Here is a 21867-nt window from a genome sequence, read left to right on the forward strand (position 1 = left end):
ACATACTTTTAAATCCCACAAAAGAGTAGTGATTCTAACACTAAACATCGCTTCTAGAGCAGTAGCCAACAGATTAGTATTCCTAGTACCAGTATCATCAGCACACTTGCTACTAAACATCTATATAATCTTCTAATTTCACATCTTGCAGCGATGACAGCATCCGAGTTCCTTATCATACGCTAGTGATGCATCTCCATCACGTCAGACAGGTTGTTCAAAATGTGATGATGATATCCCAGCCGAGGCTGGTGAGTTTGGGTTTCCACAGCAATTCTCCGCACCCACTCTCGCTCATCCAGAGACATGCCTTGGGCGTAAGATGCAGGTACTCCAGTCACCACTCGAGAATCTCCGCTCCTAGATTGAGTTTGGGATGCTTCTCCTCTGGTTCTACTAGAATTCTCGAATGTCACCCTTCGGGGTAGTGATACACTTTTCCTGGCCGTGACCCTAATCCTTGGGCCATGATATGCTTGAGGTGGTAGGTCAGGTACTAGTTCTGATGGAGGTAACACCGATGTAGATGGTAAAGCAGGTGCCTTGCTGGTTGCTAAGTCCTCATGATCATAAGGATCCACATCCGTATTGATTGATATATTCCTTTTACATCAACCAATTGCGTAGCTGGATTCGTCCGCTGAATATTTACTAGATGATGACATAGTGATCTGCAATATTGGCAATCTTGATTACTAGATGACGTCATCGATGAAACTCTTAAGGTTAAAATGATAATTACTATGGAAAGGCAAAGGGCGGAAAATAGGGTAGTGCTTTTGGATGACCAGAGCCTCTGATTGTATTACCAGAGCTTCTGGTTGAAGTTCCCATACTTGGAACAATATTTAGCTATTAGCTCATCAACCTCTAGTTCAACATCCACTTAGTAAGGTATGAGGTTTCTAATTCATCAAACTCTGGTTTTTCGTATTTTAGCGAACCATGGATCGCTTTCCATCGATCCCTGGTTCCTTATTCATAGAAAATCGATGAATTGCCTTCCATCGATCTCTGGTTCCTCATATGTGGCAAACCGATGGATCACCTTCCATTGATCTCTAGTTCCTTATACTTGGCAAATCGATGGATTGCCTTCCATCGATCTCTGGTTCCTTATACTTACTTGGCAGATATTTTCCCTTCATGGACCAGAGCCTCAGGTTTTTCTAACTAGAGCTGCTGGCTCTCATGGTCAAGCCATCCAGAGCTTCTGGACGCTCCTTACTTATATAGAGTAGTGGTACCTTAATCAAAACTAGAACGCAAAGCCCACTATCTATGTCCAGGCAAATCTTACCTAACGCATAGTGTGAACTTTTGAATACATAGGTTATAGAGACTAAACCCTTTATATATGTCTAACTACCAAGAATCTAGACACAGAGTTGACCCACAGGTTGTCTTAGTGCTCTATATAACTTGCTTTACTTCACAACCAAAGCTTCTGGTTAGTCTAGAGCGATGGATATTCAAAATTCATGCAGACACACACAATCATGCTTTTCATGTTTTTAGATAAATTTTCTATACTTGAGCATACTTTCAGCACAACCAATGAGAATATTTTATCATAATACTTAAGTTAAATATAGGTGATCAAGCTCTGTTTAATTTAAGTATTATAACACGACCTTCATCCTCCGGTTATACTTAGTAACTTCGTTTTAAAAGCATTTGGTTATAGTTTGGTCTAAAGAAAAACCAGTGTTCTCTATAACCAAGGCTCTACTACCAAATCTGTCATACCCCGCTATAGCGGAACCACAAGGCGCAACAGTTAAGTAATAAATAGCTCCAATCAATAGATAACACCATTAACTTACATGAACCATGGAAATTTACAAGTTCATGTTTCAACTGTTCACAATGAAAATAACATCATTTCCAAAGAGAAATTTCAAAAACACTGTGAACAGGTGTTATCGCAAAAGATCTTCCAAACTCCCATCCTTACTTATTTTCCTGAAAAGCATGAAACACAAAACGACGTCAACTACAAAGAGTTGGTGAGTTCACAGGTTTTCATATGCACAAAATATTTACAATGCATAACTCACAATTTGCAAACTTTTACATAACATGCATATATAAACATAATTTTTTCCATCGATGCTTAACAACTTGAGACGCTACAGAGCCTTACCTGACCAATGTGCCCCATTAATCTACGAACTACCATAAGTGGCCCGTTCACTCACTTAGGTACCAAGTTCGTATCAGTACTACTCAGCGGTGGCCCATTCGTACACATGAGTAGACTATGAAAAACATAGGTAATGTGCACCCTTTTCTCGGTAGGACTTTCAACACAATAGCGGCTATCCACGATTACCACGGCCCGGGGACGTGCCCGAGTTAACTAGTATCGTGTACGGAAGGGGACTTTTTGAAATATTCTCTCAAGCACATCAATTTATCATTTATAAGTAGTGCATTAACAATCAGTTTTTCATGATTTTCACAACTCTGACTAAACAGTTCTTTAGTCCATCAGGTTTACATTTAAACAGTAAAGTTTGCATTCTTTCATGCTTTTCCCCCAGTTATAAATAACTAAAAAGCAGTAAAAGTGGGGCCGTGAAAACTCACTAGTTTGCTGAATATCCAAGTTTTTGATGACGTTTGATGCACAATACGTCCGCCCTACTTTCCTAAACAATCTGAAATCCACATATTAGTTCACCTATCGGGTCTCGATAAAGATAAAGTAAGATTATATCTTATGTAATGCCAATAAACCTTTATGGGTTAAAGTTGAAACAAAAAATAACCCAATATTTAATTAAATAAAGGTTTTTGCACAAAAAGTTGTTATTTGGACAAATATACAGATTTTGTTCCTAGACTCTTGATTTCACCAATCATTGTCAAGGGAACCTTCCAAAAATTATTTTACTTTTAATCTTTTAAAACTACAATAGTCACTGTTGTTATGTTTCTTTTGTCTAACAGTATCATTTTTGCTCCTAAAAATTTATATTAACATTAAAATACTCAAAATTCACATTTTTGAGTGAAACCGAAACAGTAACCACAACTAATCCAAAACAGATTTCAAGAGAAATTAAATAGTTTGAGTTTGATTTTGAAGAAAACGGTTTGACAGGATTGTTAGAAACAACCTGTCAGTTTCAAAAATACCCTTTTTAATGATTAAATACTACATGCAATGTGGTTTTATCCACTTTCTTGAGTCCTAAGTTTATAGATCATGGATTATCATTATTTTGGGAACATTTTCATGTCTTGATGAAATAATCTCCTATCTTAGAATCTCTAGAAAATTTGAGTTTAAGAAGGAGCAAGATGTATAAAAAAAATACGAGAAACATTATTGTAAAAGGTTCGAAAGTAAAACCAATCTTATTACCTTTTTGCTTGATCTTTCTTGAAGACTTGATTGTTCTTCAAGAATGATTTTTGGAATTTGAATTCAACTGGTGGAATATGAAAGGGTTTAGAGAGAGAGGGAAAAGTAAAGGTGAAAGTGAAAATGAAAGATTTCCAAAAAAGGTGAGGTTTTTATATAACGGTAGAGGGGTCGGCCCATACAAGGTCCAACTGCCATATTTTATTTTTATACAACTCAGACCAATTAAATTTAAATACATTTTATCCAATATTGATAAAATTATTTGTTATTAAATTAAAATTATAAATTTTGTAAAATCATTTGTGCATACAAATGAAACCTTATATATATATATATATATATATATATTATACGAATATGGCATTACATAAGTCACTTTATCATATACTCGTTGGGACAGGGTTTTCTGAACTACCAAATGGGAGCTAAGTCAATTGATTCCTAACGACTAGATCCTAATAAATTATAATTCTAAATATAAGAACTTTCTAAAGATACTAACCTGAGGCTCCGAAAATGACGAATGTCACACACCGCCATTACATCTCTCCCGTGGTTACATCGCGATTTCATCTCTCTCGCGGTTACACCGCCATTACATCTCTCTCGCAGTTACACCGCCATTACATCTCTCTCGCGGTTACACCGCCATTTCAAAATCAAACTAAAAATGATAATGAAATTCAAGTAACTTTAGCCGGATTTGAAGTCCAGTCATCCTTGTCCGGATATGAAATCTGGACAATTACTTAGGATACAAATAGGGTAAATCGGACATAGCATGAGCGATTTAGCTCAAATCCGATTAACACTTGGGCGATTTAGGACATTCACCAGATGACACATAAGCGATTTAGTGAAAATCCGGTCAATACTTAAGCAATTTAGAACAAATCCGGACAACTAGTCTTGAGCGATTTAGACATATACGAACATTGCTTGACCGGTTTAAGAAAAATCCGATAGCCTCTTGGGCGGTTTTAGGGCAAATCCGGATGACCCTTGTCCGGTTTAGATAGAGCCCCGGACAACACTTGACTGGTTTAGATGAAATCCTATCAACACATGTACGGTTTAAGGTAAATTCCAGACACCCCTTATCCGGTTTAAGATGAAGTCAGCATAATATATTTCAAGATCCATAATAGAGTAGATAGCAATAAATTGCATATCAGCAATTAATACTTAAAAGTGTAATACACTCACGTTAGAAATCGAATGTCCAAGCTTTGAATTCTCTTCTTGCAATCCGTATTATTCACAAAGAAAACCTTCCAATTACAGAGAGTGTGTAAAAACTTTTCCTTATGCATTCCACTTACTATTTAAAGTAAGTGGAACTCTTTGGGAGTGCTGACCATGAACTGACTCCCCACCCTTTTTACCAAAAATTTAATAAAAAAATATTTATAAACACACACATACCTTCACCATCATAATTTTAAATAATTAAACCAGATGTTACAATATTCCATCCTTAAAAGAATTTTGTCCCGGAATTCCATTTAAGCAAAAAGGTAGGGATACTTCATTCGCATTTCAGACTCTGATTCCCAGGTAGCGTCTGGTCCCTTGTGATAACGCCACTGAACCTTTACTAGTCCAACCTCTTTATTTCGCAACTACCTTTCTTTGAAGTCGGTAATTTCTTCAGGGGTTTCTTCAAAGCATAATCTTTCATCCACCTTAATTTCAGGTAATGGTACTACTACATCATGGCTTATTAGACACTTCCTTAAATTTGACACATGAAATGTGTCATGGATTCCACTTAACTCTAAAGGAAGTTCTAGTTTGTAGGCCACCTCCCCAACCCTTTCAATATTAGGGAATGGTCCAACATACCTTGGACTTAATTTCCTTTTTTTCCCAAAACGGACCATTCTTTTCCAAGGTGATACCTTAACATCACTTTGTCACCTACTTGAAACTCAATCGGCTTCCGACGTTTGTCTGCGTAACTTCTCTGTCTATCTTGCGTTGTCTTCATTCGCTCTCTAATTACTCCTATTTTATCTGTAGTTTGATGAACTAATTCAGGCCCAGCTAACTGTATTTTACCTATTTCGTTCCAACACAAAGGAGTTCGACATTTTTGTCCATACAGAATCTCAAAAGGTGCTGCCTGAATACTTGAATGGTAGTTATTGTTGTACGCAAATTCCACCAAAGCCAAATGACTATCCCATGATCCTCTGAAATCAATTACAAATGCTCTCAGCATATCTTCTAATGTTTGAATAGTTCGTTCACTTTGTCCATTTGTTTGAGGGTGATAAGTTGTACTTAGCATAATATGTGAATCCATCTCTCTTTGGAAACTCTTCCAAAACATAGAAGTGAACCGACTGTCTCCGTCCGAAATAATTGATAGAGGAACACCATGACGTGTTACTATCTCATCAAGATAGAGTTTAGCTAATCTTTTCATTGAATATGAGTCTTTCATAGGTAAAAAGTGGGCAGATTTGGATAAACGATCTACTATCACCCATATAGCATCATAACCTTTTGATGTTCTTGGCAATTTGGTTATGAAATCCATAGTGATGTGATCCCACTTCCACACTGGAATTTCTAAAGATTGCAACTTACCATAAGGGCGTTGGTGTTCAATCTTTACTTGAAGACATGTTAGGCATTGCTCAACATGCTTAGCTGTATCCTTCTTCATATCTGGCCACCAATAGTGTTGCTTCAAATCCCGATACATTTTATTTGTACCTGGATGAATTGCAAAACGTGATTTATGAGCCTCACCCAAAATACGTTTTCTGAGATCACCATAGCATGGTACCAAAATTTTGTCCCCAAATTTCCAGAATTCTTTGTCATCTCTTACCAGATCAAATATTAATCCACCCAATCTTTCCTGTTTAATCTTGTCTTTCTTCATTTCCTCATGTTGAAACTCTCTTAATTCTTCTTGAATACTTGGTCGTAACTCTACTCGTAGAGCTTTAGCTTTGATAGTTCCACTCCTCTCTTGTCGACTTAGCGCGTCAGCCACTACGTTTGCCTTTCCTGGGTGATACAAAATTTCACAATCATAATCACTAACCAATTCCAACCATCGTCGCTAACGCATATTGAGATCTTTCTGATGAAATAAATGTTGCAAGCTCTTATGATCTGTGAAAATTGGACATTTTGTTCCATATAGGTAGTGCCTCCATATCTTCAAAACAAATTCTATCGCCGCCAATTCCATATCATGAGTAGGGTACTGTCTTTCATGATCTTTTAACTGTCTGGAAGCATAAGCTATTACCTTTCCACGTTGCATCAGTACACAACCTAAACCCATCTTTGACACATTACTATATACCACAAAATCTTCCATTCCATCTAGCAAGGATAGAATTGGTGCACTGCATAACTTGACCTTTAATATTTGAAAGGCTTGAGCTTGCACTTCACCCCACTCATATTTCACATTCTTCTTGGTCAGCTTCGTTAATGGAGTAGCTATACGAGAGAAATCTTGTATAAACTTACGATAATACCCAGCCAATCCTAGAAAACTTCTGACTTCAGTTGGAGTCTTTGGGGCTTCCCATTTTTCAATAGCTTCAATCTTCAAAGGATCCACCTTAATGCCTTCTTTTGAGATAACATGACCCAAAAACTGAACTTCTCGTAGCCAAAATTCACACTTTGACATCTTGCCATACAATTTCTCTTGTTTCAACAATTCCAGAAGTAATCTCAAATGGTGAGCATGCTCTTCTTCCGATCGAGAATATATCAGAATATCATCAATGAAGACAATCAAAAATTTATCAAGATAGGGATGACACACCCTATTCATCATGTCCATAAAGGCTGCAGGCGCATTTGTGAGTCCAAATGGCATAACCAGAAATTCGTAATGACCATAACGTGTACGGAATGCCATTTTCGACACATCTTTATTTCGAATCTTCAATTGATGATAACCAGACCGTAAATCAATCTTCGAAAAATAAGTATCCCCAACCAATTGATCAAACAAATCATCAATTCTTGGGAGAGGATACTTATTTTTTATTGTCAGTTTATTCAGCTCCCGGTAATCAATGCACATTCTCATTAATCCATCCTTCTTCTTTACAAAAAGCACCGGCGCACCCCATGGGGAAGTACTTGGTCGGATAAAACCTTTATCCAACAATTTTTTCAATTGAGACATTAACTCCTTTAACTCAGAATGAGCTAGTCTATATGGTGCACGTGCAACGGGCGCTCCTCCAGGAAGTAATTTGATCTGAAATTCTATCGTTTGATCCGGAGGTAGACTTATCAGATCTTCCAAAAATACCTCAGGAAATTCCCTTACAACTGGGATATCTTATATCTTTCCTTTCTCTTTATTGACATCAATAACATAGGCAAAAAAACTAGTACATCCCTTTCGTACATATTTCCGAGCCTTTAAAACTGAGATAAGGCTGGAGTAACGATCCCGTTGATCCCCATAAATCACAACCTTTCCTTTTTTCGGTAAGTCTATATAAATCATCTTTTCATCACAGACTATGTTAGCTTGGTTTTTAGCTAACCAATCCATGCCTATAATTATGTCAAATTCCCTTAAAGGCAAAGGAAATAGTTGTATAGGCACCTCACATCCTTCTATACTTATGAAACATTCATCTATTCTTTCTTTAATCGATACTTCACTATCGTTTGCTGTTTCCACAATTAGATCCTCACTTAACGCTTTAGATTCTAAATGTGCGCAATTAACAAACGACGGTGACACAAAAGAACAATTTCCACCCAAGTCAAATAAAACTTTGGCACATACTGAATTAACAAGGAATGTACCTGTTACCACTTCAGGGTGCTCTTCTGCCTCACCTCTCGTCATTTGAAAGGCTCTTCCTCTTGCAGACTCCCCATGTTTTATCTCTCCTTGACCACTTGAATTAACACGATTATCCATTTGTCCACGACCTGTTGGCACATAACCAGATACTCGGTCCCCAGAATATCCAGATCCCCGACCTCCAGCAAAACAAGAACCTCGTCCCTTCGCTTGCGGACAATTAGCGTTTACATGTTGAGATGAATTATAAGAAAAACATCTCCGCGTCATTCGACTGTCTCGAGCTATATGTCCTTGTTCTTGACATTTGAAACATACCTGCGACACTGTATTGCAATTTCCCTGATGTAATTTATGACATCGTATGCATGCCTTATCAGCAAACCTGGGGACTGGTCGATTCAAACTTTCTATAAACCTTGGTCTATAGAAATCAGTTATTGTAGCTTCCCCTTTTCTTTTCTCTCCAACCCTTTCTTGTGGTTGCCCGTGAATATCTTGTTCCAGTATTTCAGCATCAGCAACTGCTGCCTGAAATGTTGTCGGATTTATGGATATCACGTATTTTCGGAGATTAGACTCCAAACCCCAAATATACTTCCTCACTTTACTGTTCTCTGATATAATATAAACTTCAATGAATTGGGATTGTTCCATGAAGACTTCTGTGTACTGTCGAACTGACATACTTCCTTGTTCTAGACGAAGGAAATCATCTTCTAACTTTCGTATTGCTGATTCAGGATAATACCGCATCTTAATTTTAATCACAAATTCTTCCCACAACATGGTTTTCAAAATGTTCGGATCGGAATTTGATAGGACTTCCCACAAGTATAAGGCACTTGACCTCAATCGAGATACAGCAAACATAACTTTGTCTTCTTCTGCACTTTTACTAATTTGCAGACTCAGCTCAATTTCTTTAAGCCAACACATGGCTTTAACAGGATCATGCTCACCAGAAAACTTGGGAGGTTTACAGGCAAGAAACATCTTAATATCTCCTCATTTCTGTACTGAGGACGAATTGAGAGGTACAGATGTACCAGTTATCGGTGTACTAGCTCCGGCTTCCTCCTGATGCTCAAGTTCCCTTAAAATTTCTGGATGATTTGGAACCGAACGTCCCAACAAATTTACCAAGCTCTCTTGGAATTTTCCAAACTCAGCTGCCAACATTTCTTGGCTAATAAATCGAGGATCAAAAACATTGTGTCCACCCCTTGCTCTTCCTCTATCACGGCCAGACATTGAACTTTCTTGGGCCGACAATCTCTGTTCCCCATGAATTTCCTGTCTAACACCCCTACCACTTCCTCGACCCCTGTTGCGACTTCGTGTTTCTACTGTCATCATATTTTCTAGGTCCTCTCCTTGAGTTATGTTTCTTCTTCCCCGACCTCTTCCATAACCGGTAGAGGTCCTTTCCGATGGATTTGGATTATCTGCCATTTTCAGTGTATGTCTCTTTCTGTACATTTAAACACATATAATTATTCACATAATAAAACGTTTTATCCTCATGTCTATCCACAACTCAGATTATATCAGTCATATATAATCTATCTTTCTCATAATAGGTTCAGCTATAACATATTTCCTATGTTCATAGACCCAGTGAAACCTATTATCATAACTTCCACACCTCTAGTAAATATTTCGCAAATACCCAGATCTCTTAAACTAAGGCTCTAATACCAACTATAACAGCCACAATTTCCACGTACTGATAATCCACATACACATACTCCTAAAACAAAATATAGTATTGTTTACAAAACTCGGGCTAACAAAAACTTTCTTGAATACATTTACGAGCAACAAAATTTCATTAATATTTAAATCTTCCTCTTGCCTTTATCTTGCGAGGTATGATGACCTGCAAAACAGGTTAGTCCAGCAAGTAAGCATTAGACCCAAAAGGTCTAGTGAGTGTAAATAACTCATACAAATAACATACTTTCTAAACTAGCAGTTTAGAATTAAACCTGTACAGACATAAGCATTTTATTTATATTTATCACATATCATTTCTTTCTCGCGTTTACACTGCCATTTCATCTCTCTCACGGTTACACCGCCATTACATCTCTCTCGCGGTTACACCTCCATTTCATCTCTCTCGCRGTTRCACCGCCATTACATCTCTCTTGCGGTTACACCGCCATTTCATCTCTCTCGCGGTTACACTATCATTACATCTCTTTCGCGGTTACAATGCCATTTCAAAATCAAACTAAAAATGATAATGAAATTCAAGTAACTTTAGCTAGATTTGAAGTCCGGTCATCCTTGTCCGGATATGAAATCCGGAAAATTACTTAGGATACAAAGAGGGTAAATCGGACATAGCATGAGCGATTTAGTTCAAATCCGATTAACACTTGGGCGATTTAGGACATTCATCGGATGACACATAAGCGATTTAGTGAAAATCCGGTCAATAGTTAAGCAATTTAGAACAAATCCGAACAACTAGTCTTGAGCGATTTACACGTATCCGGACATTGCTTGACCGGTTTAAGAAAAATCCGATAGCCTCTTGGGCAGTTTTAGGGAAAATCTGGATGACCCTTGTCCGGATTAGATAGATCCCCGGACAATACTTGACTGGTTTAGATGAAATCCGATCAACGCATGTATGGTTTAAGGTAAATTCCGGACACCACTTATCCGGTTTAAGATGAAGTCAGCATAATATATTTCAAGATGCATAATAGAGTAGATAGCAATGAATTGCATATCAGCAATTGATACTTAAAAGTGTAATACACTCACCTTAGAAATCGAATGTCCAAGCTTTGAATTCTCTTCTTGCAATCCGTATGATTCACAAAGAAAATCTTCCAATTATAGAGAGTGTGTAAAAACTTTTCCTTATGCATTCCACTTACTATTTAAAGTAAGTGGAACTCTTTGGGAGTGCTGACCATGAACCAACTCCCCCACCATTTTTCCAAAATTTTAATAAAAAAATCTTTATAAACACACACATACCTTCACCATCTTAATTTAAAATAATTAAACCAAATGTTACACCCTTAAATCGTTCCAACTTTAGAAAATAGCACGGAAGGTGAAAATGGAGGCCAAGACCCTCTTTTTATACCTTTCCCTTTTTTGGAAGGTCGGCTGACTATAGCCTTCTTCACAAGCATGTATTCACACTAACAAAACCCATGCATACACATTCATTCCTTTCAATACCCATTTATGCATGTAATATCATATACATATACACATGCACACTTATGCATATATATATTTCACATACTAGCATGATTAAATATAACAATTTATCATGCTGTCAGGTAAACACATAACAAATAATCACATATTATTTACCTCCGGTGATAATCAAGATCCAGTTATCACACCATTCGATCAGATCGTGGTGTTGAATACTTGAGCCAGGAGTTTAATGATCATCTTAAAGATTGTGGGATTATCTCACAATTGACTCCTCCCGATACACCACAATAAAATGGTGTGTACAAAAGGAGAAATCATACTTTACTTGATATGGTACGATTAATGATGAGTCGTGTTACTCTTCCCATATATATTTGGGGGCATGCGGTGTTGTCTGCTACATATATACTCAATAGAGTTCCAACCAAAAAGGTCAATAAGACACCATACGAGCTATGGAATGGAAGAGTTCCAAACTTGTCTTACTTGAAGGTTTAGGGTTGTGAAGCTTACGTATGATTTGATACTTCCAACAAATTAGAACGCAGATCTAATAAGTGTATATCTGTGGGATACCCTAAGAAAACAAGGGATTATTATTTATATCTCCCCACCGAGAACAAAGTGTTTGTTGCTCGACGTGCTGAAATATTGAAAAGAAGTTTCTTTCAAATGAAGCTAGTAGGAGGGAGATTGATCTTGAAGAAATTCAAGAACCACTGGATATATCACAAGAGGTTGGCACTAGCAATTAACTAGAGGTTGATGAACCTGAGCAACTAGTTACTTGAGTACCTGATAAAACACATATCATTCACAGATCTAGTAGAGTTCCTAATGAACCCGAGAGATATGGATTTCTCGTGTCTTCTGATGAAGTATTATTAGTGGATCAAGGTGAGTCCACTAGCTGCAAAGATGTTGCATCAGTTCCAGAATCTGATAAGTGGCTTGAAGCCATGAACGTATAGATGCAGTGCATGTATGAAAATCAAGTATGGGAGGAATGTCATATCTTAATATGGTCAAATGCTGATTTAACAGGCAGTTATAAAGGTCAATATTAGACATGATAAGATACATATTGAAAGCATATGTAGTCAAGATGAAATTTACTCATTTCATTTGATGGGAGAGTGACATCTCTGGGCCCCTTGATGATTCTTAAATGATGAAAACGCATGTCCATGCTCATACTAAGTTAACTTGTTCAACAGGGTTCGCTTTATCATTTTGAATCTCGATCGAGTAACAGAGTAGTTGAACACCATATGAGAATGATTCGAATAGAAACTCATTTTTAAATGGGATGTCGGTAACAAAACTGTTAGGTTTGAATTTTAGAGTTAAATTGTATTCGTCTTGAAAGGTTTATAATTGTATTTTTAGTAAGTTTGACTTTGTAAGTTATTGTTGACTTTGACTAGAGCTTTTATAGTTGACCTATAAATAAGTCTTATCTTGTCATGTAGTGTTAGAGAGTGTAAGTGAAGGAAGCTCAATAGTAATACGTATATTTTGAGAGATTTATAAACAGTTGACCAATTGACCTTTTCTCTCAAGTCCTTCATAGAGTTCTTACATGTTTATCATATGAAGATTGCCATTGTTCATCATGTTTATGAAGATTGATCATATTCTGGGACACACAAAAACGTTAATAGTATTATTACCTGTAACATTGATAAAACGCTCATGAGTTTAGAGAGCATTTTACATAAGAGTAGTTTTGTCGTGTGTCATTAGAGATAGTGGCATGCTGCTAAACGTTTACCATTGTCTATATGATGATGTATTGTATCATGTGCAAGTGGGAGATTGTTGGATCTATATGCCCATGAAACTAAACTTGAGCGGCTAATGATACACAATTCCAAAGGGGCACACATATACAAGAATATTAACCTCAACCGCATGATCGAATGTTGTAACATCCAATTTCTAATATGCCCAAATTATTTGCTAAGTACGTTTAATTATTATGTTAACGAGAATATTATGTGAGAAGTTGTGATACATGTTATGTCAAAGTGGAAAATTTTACTTAGTATTTTAGTAATGTCCTTATAAGAGAACCTATGATTTAGTGGGAGTTTGGATTTGAAATTTTAAAATTATACTTCTTAGGAATATATTAGAGGATTTGGGAAAAAAAATTTACGTCAAATAGATACGTAAAACTGATTTTTTTGGGAGATCTTTTCTGGAATATTTTTGTTTGATGTTATAGATTATCTTTTTATGAACATGTAGGCAAAAACCTCATAGAAAAAGAAGGTCTGAGCGAAAAGTTATGAATATTTTAAATGTTGATAATCAAAATGGGTACCTAGTCGGGTCAACCCGACCCAACTCGGGTTTTAGCATACGAAATTGGATTTTTGGCCCATTTTTCATGTCATTTGAGTCCAGAACTCACACACACATACTAGAGGTGCGATTTTCATACACATAGGCTCGATTCAACTCAAATCAAAGAGGCATTATAAGATCTTTGAACGATTTGATCAATAAGTAAGGTATAATCCATTTTTGCACTTGTTCTTGGTTGACATTCTTGTTATATGGATTGCATGTTGAGAAAGAGTTAGGGTTTCATATGGGTTTGATCTTAAGTGTATAAAATGAGTACATTTTAGTATTTATGGCATGAAATGATCATTAGATTCAAAAGATTATCAAGATTTATGCAAGTTCATCATATGAACTTTGACTTGATCAAGTCAATGATTTGGGAGAGAATATAAATGATAAAATAAATGTTGGATTTTGTTGTTTATGTCAAATATGTTATATTAAGTTGAAATTCAGAAGTTGGAATAATTTGGAATCGAAATGGTTTGAAAAAAATGTATGAAAATGAGAATTTCGACTTAAGAATGCACTGAAAATATGCAGACTTTGAAAAACTGTATAAAATCATAGAAACATCCAAATGAGGTGAGGTCAATTTCCTTATTTAGATAATTGAGTTTAGTTTATTTCTTATTATGATCAAGACGTGAATTCAAGTTTAAAATGGGCAAAACAGTTCTACAAGCAGCAGCTGTACATAGAAATCTAGGCAAAGTGTTCAAATAGGATATGTGTATAACATGAGTTTCTTATATTGGTTGCTTATGAGATTTTGTACATTCATTCCAGGGGGTAATTAGGACATATTTTCATGCTTTGGAAGCATTCTAGGTGTGGTAGCTTGGACTTTCTTTGTGAGCTCATTTAGGAGCTTTTCGATATTATACGGTTGCTCAGTGAGTTATATAGTTAATTGTTACATATTGTTTTGAATATATACATTTTAATATGAATGTTTTTGGTCTTGAATTGAGTCACACGATCTTTATTTGTCTTTGATTCCGTCTCTTGAGTCTATTCCATATTATGATCTTGTTACATCGGTTTGCTTTCTGGATCCGGACTTGTTGTTTTGTTCCTTGAATTGTACGCCATAGTACGTGTGCTACTTCATGTGGCACGCCGGAAGTTTATGGCGAATTCAAGATCCTGGGATTGACGGGTGAGACTTTTTGCGGTTGTGAATACTCATTGCTCAAAAAGGAGGAAGAGCAATGAGTAGGGAACCTTGGCACATACCCGATAGAGGAAGGCGGGCAGTGCAAGGTTTCCCGTAATGTACGATTCTGACTCGGACTTTGGCATGATCCCGGAAGGTGAAGGATAGGGTGATGCACTGTCCTTGTTAAGTTTACCGATTCAATCTCTTGGTTGTTGATGTTTATTGGTATTCTAACGTTGTTGAATATACTTGGTTATTGATCTTGTTTCCTTGTTGTATTGAGCATCAATGATATGGTATATTATAGTAAATTTGAGTATGGAATTCTATGATTTTAGCATCCTGTACGTAATTGTTTACTCGGTTTCTTGTAAGTCTCGGTTTGCATTTAGATGATGTCTTAAACTCTTTTATTGATAAGAGTTTATTATGTATGTTTATAAACATGTGCGATATTGATATGTAATACTTAACTATCTAACTCACTAAGCGTTGGCTTTCCATTTAAGTGTCAACCCCTCTCAGGAAAGAAGATGGATAAAAAGAAAGAACCCGTTGTTTGACTTGAAGATTTATCGGGGGACTTGAAGTTTACCAACTTGCTTTTGGTAAATAGTAGCTTATTACCGTATCTCATAGATGTAGTAAGTGTAGCTTGTGCATAGTCTTGTTCCGGTTATAAGTATGTCCCGTATTTATTTTTTTTGCTACTAAATTCGGGTTGTAAGTAAAAAATCCGTTATGTCCGGTTTGGAATTGTGTTTTGGGTGGTTTTATCACTAAAATAAAACGGATATTTCGATGTTTTTCTAGAAAATTAATATCCTGTATTTTAAGGTTAATCAATTAATTTTATTTTATTGGAGACTTTATAAAATTGGTAACTTGGGGTTTCTTAAGTGAGATGTTACAGATATGGTATCAGAGCTGTGGTTTGAGTGAACTGGATATCATTAATGATATTCGGACGCAAACTTAGGTATTGACATTGTATAGTGACTAGGTTATGATTATATGGGATATAGACCAATAGGAGAAAGTTAGGATTTGTTGGGGTACAAGGGATAGAATATTATTTGACTTCTATATATATTATAATTTCAGTCCGATGTCTGAACACGATGCTTCTAGCAATGCGCTGGTTACTCAAGAAATTGGGGATGACAACCTCAATCTCGAAGGGAATGTCCAAGGAAATGATGACAATGACGATGAAGCCCAACTATCACCTCGTACTTAGAGGTTATTGAAACTAATGAATGATCAAACACGGGTTGCTCTAAGAGAACAAAAAATAGAGTTTGAAAGAAAGTTATCTAAAGTGCAAAATCTAGTTAATGCTCAGAATCCGGTTGTTCAAGGACCGAAGCCAGTTAATGAAGACGTACCGAAACCAAAGTCGGACCAGCCTTCATTTAAGACATTTAGAAGCAGTGGGGCTACAGAGTTCTCGGGACAGACGGACCCAGTACTTGCAATGTAATGGGTCAAAAACACTGAAAAGGTATTCAGGAGTGTTTATGTGTAGGAGGAGGATAAAGTACATTATGCTACAGCGATATTTATCGCCCGTGCACTCACTTGGTGAAACGCCACATATCGATCAATGGATCCTAATACTCGGGATAGAACGACATGGGAAGAGTTTCAAGTATTGTTCTTCGATCAATACTGTCCGGATGATCTGAAACAAAAGGTTGAGAAGGAATTCCTAGAGCTCAAACAGGGATCCATGTCGGTAATTGAATATGAAACAGAGTTCAATCGGAAGCTTCAGTTTGCCCAGCGGTTTGTACCAAGTGAAAAGGACAAGATTAATCACTTCGTCAATGACTTTCGATGGAATATTCACGATTTCGTCACCAATCGCGACATACCTTCATTTGCCAAAGCAGTTGAACATGCAAGGAAACGGGAGCATGATCTGAGTCTCCCTGATGATTCTGATGTACCGGAGAAACGATCGAGAGTTGAGAGAACCTTCTCAACCCCGACATCTAAATCGTCTCGATTCTTCAAGTCGAGACGAGCTCAATCGCATAATACACCACATACTATCTCACAGGCTTATACAATGCAGTTGAATATGCAACAGAACTACAACCGATGTGGCAAGAATCACCAGGGACGATGTAGTGATGATCAAACTTCTGTACAATGCTTCTATTGTGGTGAAGCTGGGCACATACGAACTCAGTGCCCTCAAAAAGAAAAGGCATGTTATAATTATGGCGTGTTAGATCATCGTATGCAAGAATGCCCAAAGAATAGACTGGAGCAAAGTAAGGGGTCGTTACAACAACCGATGCAACGACCGATACATACAGCGGGGGCTTCAACCAAAAAGGAGGATGTCCCGAAACCTCATGCCAGGGCGTTTCAAATTACCACGAAGGAAGCCATGAACGATCCCGACGTTGTTACGGGCATATTTCTTGTTAATTCTTGGCCTGCTCGTATTTTATTTGATTTTGATGCAACAAATTCTTTTGTGTCAAATGATTATGTTTGTTATATTAAATCCGTGCCTACTATGCTTGAAAAACCTTTTACTATTGACATTGCGAGCGAAGTACCATTAGTTGCTGATAAAGTATTTAGAGGGTGTACATTGCTTCTAGATGACTATGAATTTCTTATCGATCTCATTCAAACTGATATACGTGGATTCGATGTTGTTATTGGTATGGATTGGTTGGCAAAGAATCAAGCCGGCCAGCCTCTTTTTGGGTTTCCATACCTTGGGACTTTATGTTCATAATGATGTCATGCTTTCCTTTGGTACTTCGGAGAAGCAAATCTTAATCGAACCTATATTTGCTCAATGGATACAATCTGCTCAACCACATGTCATGCGTGAAAATAGTAAGGACCTTGCCTACGGGCTCATTGGGACACTCAAGTACGAAGGAAATCTCTACTTAATTAAGGAAGGTTTCAGAGACAGAGGATCAAATCAATGGAAAAGCAAGGGAACGAGGCGACCGGAGGGAGGGCTTAGGCGAGTTGCAGCCTACAATCCGAACTGAGGACGGGTTTTTGGAGTTAGCTCACCCTCACAGGATCACGACCGACATAAGACTCGACTTGTTAGATATTACGGAGGTTTAGTGAGCACCATGCCGAATTTCTCTACCATTTTCTTCTTTTTCACTTTGGCCAATATGAGTTTACCTGGTACTAGCAGCTTTATCGGGGAATTTCTCATCTTAGTAGGAGCTTTCCAAAGAAATAGCTTAGTAGGCACATTAGCAGCGCGGGGGAAATTTTTGAATTAGATCGTGCTACTTTGAAATCCGATGGTGTTTTTCGTAGTAGTCCAAGGGGTTGGTTTACTTTTGGACATGCTTCATTTGCTTTGCTCTTCTTCTTCGGACACATTTGGCATGGTGCTGGAACCTTGTTTAGAGATGTTTTTGCTGGGATTGACCCAGATTTTGATGCTCAAGTAGAATTTGGAGCATTCCAAAAACTTGGAGATCCAACTACAAGAAGACAAGGAGTCTGATACAACATTTCTTTGGTGTCTTTCGAATCTATTTTATTTTTATGATTTGATATAGGGTCATCAGATGTTCACAACGAATGATTCGGATACCAATTAGCAAGGGGAATTACGTATACATTTACGGGGAGCCGCGTGTGATCGACATAAAGGTAATCTCTATGCTAAAAGCTTGTCGTTATCTAGTCAAGGATTGCTCAATTTTTCTAGCCTATGTTATGGATGCGGCAAAAGAATTGAAGAAGACGGTGAAGGACGTTCCAATTGTTTGTGAATATCCGGATGTATTTCGGATGATCTGCCTGGATTGCCACCCGATCGTCAAGTAGAATTTCATATAGACTTGATACCGGGTGCAGCTCCGATAGCAAAGACACCGTATCGTCTCGCACCTGCGGAAATGAAAGAAATGATGAAACAATTGCAGGAATTATTGGACAAGGGTTTTATCCGACCAAGCACATCTCCTTGGGGTGCTCCAGTCCTGTTCGTTAAGAAGAAAGAAAGAACTTTCCGGATGTGTATAGATTACCGTAAGCTTAACAAGGTAACTATAAAGAACAAATATCCATTACCGCAAATTGACGATCTTTTTGATCAATTGCAAGAAGCGAGATATTTTTCTAAAATCGACTTACGATCTGGCTATCACCAACTCAAGGTACGGGAGGAAGATGTACCCAAGACTGCCTTTCAGACCCGTTATGGGCATTACGAATTCCTCGTAATGCCATTTGGACTTACAAACGCACCTGCAGCGTTTATGGACTTAATGAATCGAGTATGTTATCCTATGTTCGACAAGTCTGTGATCGTATTCATCGATGATATTTTGGTTTACTCAAAGTCCGAAAACGAACACGCTACACACTTACATCTGTTAGACCCCATAATTCATAAGTGTAAAAGTAATGAAAAACAATAAGTGATGAAGAACCAGAAGACTGATGAAGACATAAAAGCAGAATTAACTAAGTCTAAAGAACAACCAAAAGGTCGATGAATTGACCAGAGATGCGATGGAAAGAGTATCTTCATCACCCCTCTGGTCAACAACACTTATGAGTTTTCTTCAACAGTCCAACCAGAGGCATGCGATGAAGATACGAAGATAAGGTTGAATTAACATCCTATGAAAAACAGCTGGAGATAACAAATCGACAGTTGGATTTCTAGTTTATCTTGATTAATAACTTATCCATTCTTAGATAAACATTATCTTTCCTAGAAGATTGGCTAGATAGACTTACTAGATAGTTATCTTCTTATCACTAGTATAAATAGGTGAATAGGCCTATTGTAATTAATGTCGCTTTTACGTTTTCATATTGAATAAAGTGAAATTATTGGCGCTCAAGATTGTTCTTTGAATGTTCATAAATTGTTCTTGAGTGTTCATCATTTTGTTCATTAAAACACTATAATTTGGTTATTCTTAACTTGATTATTATTGTTATTGAGAGATCTGGGATCAACAATTGGTATTAGAGCAAATTGATTGTTTTTCCAATCAAACGATCATCTAAAATCTCTCAATTCACGTTTTTCACGAAATATCTTCACCGAAAAACGTAAATTTTCTCTCTTCAAAAATCTTGATGGCCAACTGGAATTCAGCATATAGTGTTGGTTCCCTCACCAAGCCTCCAACTCTTCAACAAGAAGAGTACCCACAAGGGAGAATAAGGATAGTAAACTTCTTGGAAGGAATGGACAAAAACCTCCTGCGATCGGTGATGGAGGGTCCTTACGTTCCACAGACTCTTGTCCTAAGAGTCCCAGGAACAAATACCATAGCAGAAATTCTTGCATATTACATGCCCAAAAATGAGAAAAACTGGGATGAAGACGATATTGAGTGTGTGGAAACTGACAAGAAGGCCAAGCGACTAATCATCATGGCCATTCCCAATGAAAATTTTCAATCCCTTGATGYATKCTCCACRKCAAAGGAATTGTGGGATGAACTTGCGAGCCAATTGGAAGGAGGAGCTAAAACAAAGAAGAATCGTAGAGCACAGTGTCTCAACAAATACACCAACTTCAAAGCTCTTCCTGATGAACCAATACAGGAGACTTACGATCATTTCAACACATTGATTAATCAATGTCGTCCAAATGATATCACCAGAACAAAGGAAGAAAATAATGTTTTGTTCCTAAAAAGTCTTGGCGATGAATGGACTCAGTTGTCAATGTCCCTTCAAGCTAATCAGGACCTTGACAGCTGGTCACTTCATGATGTATATGGAATGCTTGCAACACAAGAGAATGACATAATGAAGAAGAAAGTATCCATCAGTGGACCTCTTGCTCTTGCTGCTGATGAAAAGGAAGTATCAAGGACACCCACCAGAGATCACAAGAAGAAAGGAAAGAAAGCAATGGTGGTAGAATCAGAATCTGAAGACGAGTCATCTGAATCAGATGATGATATCAAAGCCTTTGCTAAGTCTCTGGCCTTGATTACAAGACAGTTCCAAAAGAAGTTCATCAAGAGACCCCATGAACAAAGAGACTTCAAGAAGGAGAAGTACCAGTCATACCATGAGAAGAAACCATCAAAATTCTATCAGAGGGAAGATAGAAGAGAAGAAAGAGAAGAGAGAGAGGACAGAAGGGAGGACAAGAAAGAAGACAGAAACGGAAAGAAAAATGACCTTTGCTGCTTCAGATGGGGAAAAATTGGTCACTTTTCAAAAGAGTGCAGAGGACGATTGATAAAGGATGTCGATTATTACAAGAATAATTACACGTACAATCGAACATAGCGAAGCTTGATGGCTGAGAAAGAAAATTGGATATCCGACTCTTCATCCGATGAAGAAGATAAAGCACTCATCTGTCTGATGGCCAGATCCACTACAGAACCCACTTCCGACTCTGATGATCAGGTATGTGAGTCTACTTCCAATGAAACCAACTATGCTCCATCTGAGCTAGAGTTAAGGGTAATAAAACTTTCAGAAGATTTCTTTAAATTGAAAGAGAAATTAAATTTTGAAAAATCTGAAAGACTAAAAGCGGAAAAAGAATCAAGTTTCTACAAAATAGCTTCACAAGCAATGAAATCCGATGCACCCTCAACATCCCATCACCAAACACAAAACCCACCATCACCATCACCCCAAACAGAACAACAATGTCCACCAACCCAAGCAAGGGAACCAGAGGCTCAGCCCTTTGAAGATGTATATAACGTACATGTTCCCCTCACCACATCCCAAGAACCCATCGAGTTGAGCTCATCGACCGATGAAGAACCATCCACAACACCAACCAACCTACCYTTCACCCCATCACCAACTCCAAACTTACCATTAACCCCCTCACCAACACCACGCACCACACAACCCTTTACCATTATACCCATACAACCTCAGCCCATAATCATCCAACCTTCATCACCACAACAATCACCAACTCAACCCGATGAACCAGAAACCACCCAAATACAACTTCCT

General features: G+C 37.5%; 1 protein-coding gene across 1 annotated transcript; it reads left to right on the forward strand.

Annotated features, from left to right (window-relative positions):
* The first annotated feature begins 16630 nt into the window (after window positions 1-16630).
* LOC112503761 lies at window positions 16631-17659 on the forward strand. The gene is made up of 3 exons (XM_025107755.1): window positions 16631-16867; window positions 16979-17324; window positions 17472-17659. Exons 1-3 carry the CDS (start codon window positions 16631-16633, stop codon window positions 17657-17659), a joined length of 771 nt encoding a protein of 256 aa, XP_024963523.1.
* Window positions 17660-21867: the final 4208 nt, after the last annotated feature.

Source organism: Cynara cardunculus, unplaced genomic scaffold (assembly GCF_001531365.2).
Source record: "Cynara cardunculus var. scolymus isolate 2C unplaced genomic scaffold, CcrdV1 Un_Scaffold_3743, whole genome shotgun sequence".
NCBI classification, from domain to species: domain Eukaryota; kingdom Viridiplantae; phylum Streptophyta; class Magnoliopsida; order Asterales; family Asteraceae; genus Cynara; species Cynara cardunculus.

Bases quoted from the DNA above. Each gene is read 5' to 3' on its own strand.
- LOC112503761 (XM_025107755.1), top strand. From the start codon at position 16,631: ATGTCGGTAATTGAATATGAAACAGAGTTCAATCGGAAGCTTCAGTTT. The intron at 16,868-16,978 runs GTTGAGAGAACC...TATACAATGCAG, and splicing joins TACCGGAGAAACGATCGAGA to TTGAATATGCAACAGAACTA. The intron at 17,325-17,471 runs GCATATTTCTTG...TTGCGAGCGAAG, and splicing joins CGATCCCGACGTTGTTACGG to TACCATTAGTTGCTGATAAA.